The sequence below is a fragment of the Limulus polyphemus genome, unplaced genomic scaffold (assembly GCF_000517525.1).
Source record: "Limulus polyphemus unplaced genomic scaffold, Limulus_polyphemus-2.1.2 Scaffold1350, whole genome shotgun sequence".
NCBI classification, from domain to species: domain Eukaryota; kingdom Metazoa; phylum Arthropoda; class Merostomata; order Xiphosura; family Limulidae; genus Limulus; species Limulus polyphemus.
In genome coordinates this window covers 241,943-253,529 of record NW_013666960.1, presented here as the reverse complement: position 1 = coordinate 253,529, position 11,587 = coordinate 241,943, and the positions used below count along the sequence as shown (strand labels likewise).

General features: G+C 33.0%; 1 protein-coding gene across 1 annotated transcript; it reads left to right on the top strand.

Moving 5' to 3' along the window:
• Positions 1-2,657: 2,657 nt before the first annotated feature.
• On the top strand, positions 2,658-11,266 carry LOC106463220 (heat shock 70 kDa protein cognate 4). Its single transcript, XM_013923214.2, has 7 exons — positions 2,658-2,813; positions 4,475-4,682; positions 5,088-5,446; positions 6,360-6,637; positions 8,763-9,048; positions 9,684-10,310; positions 10,853-11,266. The coding sequence occupies exons 2-7, from the start codon at positions 4,478-4,480 to the stop codon at positions 11,027-11,029; spliced, it is 1,932 nt and encodes a 643-aa protein (XP_013778668.1). The 5' UTR covers positions 2,658-2,813; positions 4,475-4,477; the 3' UTR covers positions 11,030-11,266.
• Positions 11,267-11,587: the final 321 nt, after the last annotated feature.

Below are 11,587 nucleotides of genomic sequence, written 5' to 3'. Positions count from 1 at the left end.
TTCTTTCTTTATTGACAAACTCTGTCAGAGTTCAAAGAGAGACACAGACCCATACTCTGTGACGTGATATTAATTGAGCCTCCAGTTAGCGGGCCTAACCGACTGCTCTGTGGAAAATCTGAGTTGGAGCAGACTATGCAGCACATAGGGTCTAGTGATTGTACCCCCCCCCCCCGTACGGAACGCCAATCCACCTCACGTTAAATCCTCAACTATCAATTGAAGCCATTTAAATATCTCCCACAATTTGTAAATAATATATACTTATTCGAGTATATTTGGATAATTAATTTAAATTTACATGTAGTTCTGCATTTAGAAATAATGTTATTGTAGTCCAGATCCTGAAATTTTAAAACCATTTATATATATATATATATGCTGCAACTTAAATGTCAAGCTAGCGTATAGGCGTTTCTGTATTGACTTATACTTCGCCTATTTAAACAGGTGATACAGAAACCTGTGCACACTGGCTTTACATGGTTAGGATTGTATTTAATTTAGTAGCGGAAGTATGTAATCTTATGACTTCTGAGATGTCCTCCGGTGGGACAGCGGTAAGTCTTCGGATTTACAACGCTAAAATCAGGGGTTCGATTTCCCTCGGTGGACACAGCAGCTAGCCCGATGTGACTTTGCTAAAAGAAAACATACACACATACAGAGACTTCTGAGATATCGCACTTACGCTTTGGCCCGACTATAAGAGCAGACAGTCCACACGTCTTGATTTTAACATTGTTAATTCCATAAACGTACCACAAACACATCGGGGAACATGTATTTATTTGACACAGTGATGTTTCTTCTCAGCTGTACCCATTATATTAATAAATAACGTTGCTTTGATTTACTAATTATATACTATTGTATATTTTAGTCTATTGTAAAGAAAAAAAATGCTGCTGACAACAATGACATGGTGAAAAAGGTCTTAATAAATAAGGTAACGTTAATAACTGACATAGATTTAAAAAAAATATTTATTCACTTATATTTGTTACTTTTCCTTCATTAATTGTCGTCCGTGTTCGATCTATTCTGTACCCAACATTTCATTTCCAGACTTTGCGTTTTGTGGATACTTTATATTTATTTGTTGGATACTTGAAACCCAACACAAGTGCAAAAATAAATAAATAAATCATTGTTAAATGGCAAAGAATAGTGAAAAATAAATAGACAAAAAACGTATTTCAATTATAGACTCTCATTTAATGAAATTAAAGTGCGCTCTGAAATGATTCCACGTGAAATGTCAGTATTAATTAAAGGTGTGGCGATACGACACGAGTATCGTATCATGAAGCCGTGATACGATTGTATCGATACATCGTTCGATACTATTTATGTATCTTCACGAAATATGGCAAGCTTTCAGTAAAGTATTTTGTACTGAAAAAAATTAGAATTTCTAATAAAGTATTTTTGCTAAAAATTAATGACTCAATAAAGGAAGATGAGTATTGAGTACTACATGTTGTCTTCATTTCTTTTATCAGAAACATTACAAAACAAAATAAATAGACAGATATTAACTTTTTTTATTTTACTCCTCTTGCCAGCTGCTATTTAGTTAGTTTGTTTGTTATGAATTTCGCGCAGAGCTACACGAGGACTATCTGCGCTAGTCGTCCCTAATTTATCAGTGTAAGACTAGAAGGAAGGCAGCTAGTCATCACTAACTCTTAGGCTACTCTTATCAACGAATAGTGGGATTGACCGCCACTTTATAACGCCCTCACGGCTGAAAGGGCAAGCATGTTTGGTGTGACGGGGATTCGAAGCCGCGACCCGCAGATTGCGAGTCGAGCGCCATAACCACCTGGCCCTGCTATTTAGTTGATCAAACCTGAGAATTTGAAAAAGCACTTTAAAGTGTGAAGTACTCAAATGATACAATGTTAGTAATATAGATAATAAGTTACAGACAACACTGTCAAACTTTGTAACAAATCGTTGTAAAACTTCTGTATCTAGATACGTATCGTATTGACTACAATGATGAGATACGCACCCCTAGTATTAATATTTAGTATCATCCCCCGCTAACTCAGCAGCAAGTTCGAAAACTTATTAGACTAAAAACTGGGGTTCAATACTAGCAGGGGCACAGCACAGTCAGCCCAAACAATATTTGGTAAAACCTTCTCTTTTTTATAATACATTTTTCTTTCTCGCTTTTCACAAATTATAACTAGTCACTGCGAAAAAACTAACATTTGTGTGTAAAATTAAATTACTGGCGTTAACTTCGTTTAGTTACTTAGTTTGCATAATCTGCAATTATAAAAATTAGTACATATTAAGATACGCTAGTAAAATTCTGGTGACCCCAATCACACTCAGAAATCGTTGACCTAAAGCCTTCACAAATATTACTATTTTTATCCATACTTTTGAAATACTAAATTTTCTAGCATAGAATTGCATCCTAACTAGGCCTACGAAGTTTGTCGAACTTCTTATGCCAAACTTGCTCTAGTAATATTTAACTGTCACGTGACAAACCGTAATACAGCTGGAAAACATGCCAAACATAATCAGACTCTTCTCTTAGCACCAAAAAGGTATAAGTCTCGTGTTGAATTTTCTCGAACGTGCGTCACATCCGTTGCCAATTACAAATATAAAGCTATTTAATCTGTCTCGCTATATTTGGACATTCATACTGTTCTAGAGTATCGTTGGGCGAGGAACTTGAAGATTAGGACTGTTTTCTGGTTTAAACTAAATTTAAAAGATAGCTACCCAAATTATCCGTGTTTGCTGGTTAAATAACTGGTGTTAGAACGCCGTATCACTATCAGGTATTTTGTAATTGAGTTAAAGTTAACAAAACTTGTTAATGTTATAGCTAACTTATATAAAAAAAAATAATTAAAAATGACTACTGTGCTCCAGGAATAATTTATTTAATCTTGTTAAAAAATTACACTCCAGTCTCACTACATAATCTGTAGAAAAGAGATTTAACAAAAGTTTTTTCTAATAATAGTGTATGGCATTGTTATTATCATAACATATCAAGCGTAGTAACACTTATTTTAAAACAAAAATAAGAAGCCGTAGTATAAGTATGACTCGAATACTTTCAAAAGGTAGTCGTTTTTCATCAGGTGCATACTAAATTTCAAGAAATGTCTATTTTTCAAAAACGCATGGGTTGTAGGATTTCTTATTTTGGGCTCTCGTTAATTTTTTGAATTACTGTTTTCTAAACATTTTAAACTTGTTTTAAAGCGTACGTCTTGCATTAATAAACATAGTAACAGTATTCAAATTCGGTGACGAGGAACTCCACTTTGGAGACGGCTTGAATGGGTACCTGATGATGACAAAATCTTGTCGAAACGTCGTACATTTGCTGTTATTTTAAACTTATATTAAAGTTTTCTTCATTACCCATTCAAGCCGTTTCCAGCCATTAATAATAACAGTATTTTTTAGCAGGCAATGTACAATAAAGGCTTAGTTCTAAGAATCCACGAGTGAACGCAGACGAGAATGTTAATATATATTCTTATAATATGTTAACCACACAACATAACCCAATTTATCCACTACTGACGAGGCCTTTCACTAATACCAGGGCTTAACAGGCCGGCTGGGATACAAAAGACAAAGTACTGGTCTAAATGCTAAATATATTATTTGTTTTCGGGAACAACAGTTGTTATGGTTTAAAAAGGATTATGCGAGTAAGTTATAATTTTTATCCATTTTATTTAAGTCATTTACAAATATGTTAATTTAGCCTAGTTTACCATTATTATTTTTTGTTTACAAAACATGCAACTTGTTAGGAATTATAGCCACAAGTGCAAGGCTGAGAAAGGTATTGTATATTTGAAGTATTACATATTTTGAAATGATCCCTTTAAGTTTTAGTATCAGTAAGTATACTCAACTGATGAAACTAGGCCACTGTGTTCATAGACGCTTTTTATGATATTTTTAATTGTAGTTTCTAGTGAAGATTGTTAGTGATTCTATAGGTAGAAGTTATTACACAGAGAAACATCAAGTGCTGGAGAATGGGGGTCATCAAATAATTTCTTAATTGGGTAATTCCTTCAATAGCTTTTGTCTATGGCCTCAAGCAGAGTTTCTTTGATTCCAAAGTTATAACAATAATTTGAATCTTTGACCCAAACTTAGCTTTCTAAATTATTTGTCTTGTTGGACACTTCCTTAAACCTACAGTAACATCAAATGTAACCAGTTTGAAATGCAACACACATATGATTTAAATAAAGGAGCTTACAGTGCTTTACTTAAAAATATACTTGTTATATCATAGTGGTGATAAAGCACTTTCTAATTTTTAAAAGTGAATTATGATAAGACGTTGAAATACGTACTTTAACATTGGCCAAAGTCCACAAACAGATTTTCTAAAAGCAGGTCTATACTATGCCTTATTTAAGAATAATTCTTGATATATATATGTTTTTGTTTTCCCTTCAAGATTATGGCCAGAGCAACAGCTATCGGTATTGATTTGGGAACCACATATTCTTGTGTGGGAGTGTTCCAGCATGGAAAAGTAGAAATAATAGCTAATGATCAAGGAAACCGCACTACTCCCAGTTATGTAGCATTTACAGATACAGAAAGACTTATTGGGGATGCAGCTAAAAACCAGGTTGCAATGAACCCTAATAATACTGTATTTGGTAAGTATCAAACTTAAACTACATAATAAAGCAAATGCTAACCTTCAGGTAGAACTTACAAATTTTTAGTTTATTTTGTTGTAAATCATATGGTATTATACTTTTTAAAGCACTTTATAAAAACTTTCTTGATAGTAATAAACTATATCTGTGTATATTAAATGTGATGTAATTATACATGTATTAAGCCCAAATATGCTTTATTTATAGTTAAATATTTAACTTAATTTATAGTTCTTTTTATTAATTTCATATATAATTGCTAAATCAGATTTTAAGGTAATTTGATCAACTGTCACTTTGAGATATTTTGTGTGTAGATGCTTGTACACTGTATATGTGTTACAATATTTTTACAAACTGTGGTTGCATTACCCATAAGCATTTCCCTAATACCTTTCACAGATGCAAAACGCCTCATTGGCAGAAAGTGGGATGACCCAACAGTTGCACAGGACATGAAACACTGGCCATTTGAAGTAATCAATGATGGAGGAAAACCTAAGATCAGGGTAGAATACAAAGGGGAGGTCAAATCATTTTACCCTGAGGAAATTTCTTCTATGGTTTTAACTAAGATGAAGGAAATTGCAGAGGCATATTTAGGGAAGACAATCTCAAATGCTGTAATCACTGTACCTGCCTACTTCAATGACTCCCAGCGGCAGGCTACGAAGGATGCTGGAACCATTTCTGGAATGAATGTACTTCGTATAATTAATGAACCTACAGCTGCAGCTATTGCGTATGGCCTAGATAAAAAGGTGTTGTAATTGGTGATTTTTAATTTTATGCTTATAATTATGCATGTAAAAACGATTGAGGACCACAGAAGTTACTGATGATCACAACGAAGCATTTAAAGTTTATTTGTATTTTGCAATGGAAGATTTTCTCAAAGAATACTACAGTTTGTAAGCAGTGAAGCGCATATAAAACTAGAGCTAAAACTGGAACGATTGTTAAGGATTAAGAATTTTGTGGAGATGAAGCATAGTTTAGTTTACAAATTGAAGATGTACTCTTTCTTTCTTTTTTTTTTTACACAAATGTGGTAGCTTATAATGTTGATAATGGCTTGTCTGAAACAATTTGCCAGATGGGGGTTGTTATATTACATTTATGTTTTGTCTCATTCAACACTATGTAAGGAATTCACTAAAATACTGGGTGAAATAGTCAAATTTCTGTGTAAAATATATATTGGAGATACATGCAGCAATTAAAAGTATCAATAGCAGCATTGATGGTATTTTAGTTAAATTTTTATATGAATAATTTAAAAACACATTTAACTCTCAAGTTTGAGGCTTTCTATATTTCAGGTGTGGGCAATAAATCCTAACAATATTTAAGGGTTGAATGAGTAATTATGGAGAAGAGGGGTTGTGTGTCTCAACAAGATAGATTTATGCAGACTTAGGGTTACAGAGATCTTGTTTTTTACCTGAGTACCTGAGGTGAGCTTTATTTAGGTATATTAGCAGTTATGTTTGTGTATGCTTTAATATAAGAGAACCTATTGGCTCTAGAAGTAATGCTAATGAGTTTTGAAGAATTGACATTGATTAAATATTTAATCTGATAAGGAATTTAAAAAAAATACAAGCTTTGTTTACTTTACATGGACATTTTGAAATCTTTAATTTTAAGTTTTTTGTTGCTTTTTTCTCTTAGGGCACAGGTGAGAGGAATGTTTTAATTTTTGATCTTGGAGGAGGTACTTTTGATGTTTCCATTTTGACCATTGAAGATGGAATTTTTGAGGTTAAATCAACAGCTGGGGATACTCACTTAGGTGGAGAAGACTTTGATAACCGCATGGTCAATCATTTTGTTCAAGAGTTTAAAAGGAAACACAAAAAAGACCTTACTACTAACAAACGAGCCTTACGAAGATTGAGAACTGCGTGTGAACGAGCCAAGCGAACACTCTCTTCCAGCTCTCAAGCCAGGTTGGTTATTTTTGTGTGATTGGAAACATGTATGTCATAAATGTTTTGCTGGTTTGGAATATCATGAAAATTTTCTTTATCTACTAGATGTGTCTAAGATACAGGAGAAAATATAAAACTCTACCCATGACAAAAGATATATTTAACCCTTGGTTGGTTTCATTTAGGTAAACTGAGATTGAGATTATTGTGCAAATTGAAGTGAAATTTGCAAGATGATAAACTTGTCCTATCATCGATCTTGAAGAAAAAGGGAATGTCAAACTAGTGTTCTTATGAATCTTCAATTACCCATTTAATTGCATTTTCACTTAATCTGGTCTGAGGTTAATTCTAAAAAAAGTGTAATATACCTCACATAAATCAATACAATCAATGAAGTATGCATTATTTTGGTCTAAGGTTATTTCTAAAAAAGGATTAATATACCTCAACTAAATTAATACAATTAATGAAGTATGCATTATTTTAAATCTGATTTAAGTTACTGGACACAGAACAGTAAACATTATGTAAATCTAGTGTATGTAGTATATAACTATTTTACATGCTGTCCCTTACTGTAACCAGAACTCATTGTTACCATGATTTCCAACAGAGTAATGGAGTAGAATCTGCAAAAAAAAAGTTTGTTTTTCCCTGTGTTTTTAACAGAAAGAAAGATGTGGTGTACAAGATCCACAATCTTTAAATAAAAAAATCAAAGTGTTTGTGTGCAAGAGAGAATGAGAGAGAGAGAGAAATGTTTATTAGGCCTCTCACAACAGTTTAAAGTGAGCCAACTCTGAGAAGCTAAAACTCACAGTTAAAACAACATACTAGTTAAAGGCTCAAAATAAAAGCTCTTTTAAAAGTGTCTAAATCTCACAAACAATATTAAAAAATTCTTATCTGGAAAACCTGGGTTTTTATACTTGAAAGCAAAACAAGAACAAAGAACAGTAGCTCAGGGCTCACAGATTACTCCCACATTTTAAGACCACTTTTAAAATAGTTATCTCTTTTGGGACATCACAAATGAAGTTATAGCTACCTTTCATTTAATGACCAGTTAAGAGTAATCTTGGTACCATGCACAACTAGGATACAGAGAAGGTAAGTTGTTTACTTGGTTGATTCTGTATGTCGAAAAATATTGCATGTTAACTAAGGGGTAGAAAACAAATAGCACCATCCTGTACCACACAGGTGTTCCTGTTGGAAACCTAATCATGATTCAGCTGTTGAAAAGGTATCAGGCTGGCAATTCCACTCCCACTCCCCAAATACTGTTATCATTAATACTAATAATATTATTATAGTGAAATATTTGTATACTTCCCAAAATTGGTACAAAAAGCATTATGTACTGTAGTGAAAAAATGTTAAAAAACAACAACCCCTGTTATCACAGCTTCTACCTAAGTTTTAAATTAGAGTTATTTTAGTAGGGTCAGGTGTAGCCTTATGGTTAAAGTGCTTGGGCTGTGGATTTGAGGGTTTAAGGTTCATGTCCCATTGCTGCAGAAGTGTGTTCTGCACTTTGGAGCTGTAGGTGCAATATAATAGTGTTCAAATTACACTTTCTGGTCAGACACGAGGTGGTGGTGGGGGCTTTTGACTAGTGACCTTCCCACCAGTTTTATCAGTTCAAAATTATGGATGGCCATGCACAGGTAGATCCTGGTAGCTTTGTGCAAAAACTCAAAACAAATAACCTATTATAATAACTGAGTTAATTACGTGTAGAAGTCCCAAAATAGTTATTAAACTTTTCAACATGCACCATATATTGCCACCTGATAAGTCTTCTTACTAATTCTAGAATACTATTTGTGAGAAGACAAATTCACCTAAACAGTGTTTAAGCTACAAAAAACAACAACAAAAAATAAATATATATAGGTTTAAAATGCGGTGTAAGTGAGAGACAAAGTGAAAGTAATATGCTTAAGATACTTAACATATATATATTATATCTGCTCTTTGTTTTTATTATTATCTAGCTTACACAGTAGCTGAAATTGGTTACTACTATTTCTTTTGTATTGTTTTTGATATCTAAAAACATCAAATAAAAACCAATCTTCAATACATTGGTCAGCTATAAAACTTAATTTGTAATTAATTCTTTGTTCATTTTTAGCATTGAGATAGACTCTTTGTTTGAAGGGGTTGACTTCTATTCAACTATTACACGAGCTCGTTTTGAAGAATTGAATTCTGACCTCTTCCGAGGCACTCTTGAACCAGTTGAAAAGTCTTTGAGGGATGCAAAGCTAGATAAAAGTCAAGTTCATGATATTGTGCTTGTAGGTGGATCTACCAGAATCCCAAAAATCCAAAAGCTTCTTCAGGATTTCTTCAGTGGTAAAGATCTGAACAAAAGTATCAATCCTGATGAAGCTGTTGCATATGGTGCAGCTGTTCAAGTAAGTCACTTGGATATCCTTTTATATTCACTTCAAAAAATACATTAAAATAGTTGAAGTTCAAAATGAAATTCAACAGCAACACACAAATAAAATAATACTTTAAAATGTATAAGCAATGTTATTAATCTACTAAAGAAAAATATAAACACACATCTATAGTAAGATAATTTATCTTCAACTATATAAATTAATGAATTATTTGATGGTACAACTTGCAATTAACTGATAAAGGGAGTATGTTCTTGTCATAAGAATTTACACAACTTGTATATTCTTGTTTAAAGCAAATGACAAGTTTTAACCTAAAATATCTTACATTTTGCATTGCACATAACTTTATAAAAATAATAAATGTGTGTATGCCTAAAGCAATTTTCTTCAAGTTCAAAAATTCTATCTTTTGTGCTTAAATGTTTTAACAAATGAGTGTTCAAAGTTGTGTGTTCTTAGGAAAATGTTAAGGAGCCTAAAGTTTTCGAATGATTTTAATACAAGAATTGAATATAATATTTACCAGTCCAGTATTACAGCTTATTTATGCAACTTTTCTTTTTCCAGTAACATAATTGGTTACTGGTTAAAAGTAACCTTGCATGGCTGTCTTTGTTTGACCAAGTACAACTACTTTGCAGGCTGCAATCTTGAGTGGTGACAAGTCAGAGCAGGTGCAAGATTTATTGCTTCTAGATGTTACACCCCTTTCCTTGGGTATTGAAACAGCAGGAGGAGTAATGACCACTCTTATCAAACGCAACACTACCATCCCAACCCGACAAACCCAGACATTTACAACATATTCGGATAACCAACCAGGTGTGCTTATCCAAGTGTACGAAGGTGAACGTGCCATGACTAAGGACAATAACCTGTTGGGCAAGTTTGAGTTAACTGGTATACCTCCAGCACCTCGAGGAGTTCCTCAGATCGAAGTTACCTTTGATATAGATGCCAATGGCATTATGAATGTCACTGCTGTGGATAAGAGCACAGGAAAAGAGAATAAGATCACTATTACTAATGACAAGGGTCGTCTGTCTAAAGAAGAAATAGAAAGAATGGTAAAAGAAGCTGAAAATTATAGAGAAGATGATGAAAAACAGAAAGCCAGAATACAGGCCAAGAATTCATTGGAGAGTTATGCTTTCAACATGAAATCTACAGTGGAGGATGAGAAGCTGAAGGACAAGATTTCTGAGGAGGACAAGAAAAAGGTTTTGGATAAAGTTCAGGAAATAATCAAATGGTTGGACAGTAACCAAGTAAGTCCTGTTGAAAATGTAACATGTAACAATAATATATGAAATACTAAAAACAAATATTTTAAAATATATGAACTCCCATTTTAAAATCACAGCAAACTATACAGTCCATGGTTAAAATCATAAAGACAGAAATAAAAAATTTATACATAATAAAAAAAAACCTTGTAGAATTCTAATATACTTAAAATTTGTAAGAAGCTGAAAATTAAAAATTTTCAATTATATATCTAGTACTAAGTTTATACATGTGAGTGTGTGATTATCTGTTATTACAGAACCTTTTTAGTATTTCTTTTGAATTTTAAACCAAAGCATCAAGGAATTGATAAAAATAGATTTTCTTATAGGATTAATCTCTGAACTCAAATTAAAAACTAGATGTTAATATCTTGTTCTTCCATTGTTATTACATTAAAGTTTGTTTTTTTCACTCTCTCTCATTAATTTATAATCATCTCATGTTATTTTTAACATAATGTTGAAGGGTATTATTAATGTTGTAAGAATTAATTTCAAGTGACACTTTCCTTTCACCTTAGCTGGCAGAAAAAGATGAATTTGATCACAAACAAAAAGAATTGGAGGGAGTGTGTAATCCAATCATTACAAAGTTGTATCAAGCTGGTGGGGTTCCTGAAGGAGGCATGCCTGGTGGTGGAGCAGCTCCAGGGAGTGGTGCAGCTGGTGCTGGTCCAACCATTGAAGAAGTTGATTAAAATACTTAGCTGCATTGCACTTCTTGTGGCCTTTTTTAAATTTAAATTTTGGCTTTTGTTTGCAGTTGAAGTTTATTTACCTCTATACCAGTTATTTATCCTTGCTCAAAGCAAATTAATTAGTTTTAAGCTAAAATATCTTGTATTTTGCACTGTAAAAAGAAATGTATATTTAAATTAACTTCATTTATTATGAAACAAAGTTATTAAGTTTTCAAGTAGTCTGATTTTGTCCTATATAATATACATCTCTCACAAAGTATACTCTGAAAAGATTAAGTTCAAACCGTGTATCCTGTTGTTTGGACAAGCATGTTTAAACTAGGGCTGAGACGAAGTATTCGAATATTCCGAAGCTGACAGAGGCTTCAGATCTGCCAGTGCCCACTCAAATGTTCGCACGTTTATTTATACGCATGTGCTATGCATACAATTTTTGATTAGAAAAAATGGCGTCAGATAAGGGCGCGGTTGGAAGTAGTTGTAAAAAAGGTTTCAGACGTCTGGAGTTTTTATAACAAACTTCACGACCATAGGAGAGCCATGTGCACTATTTGA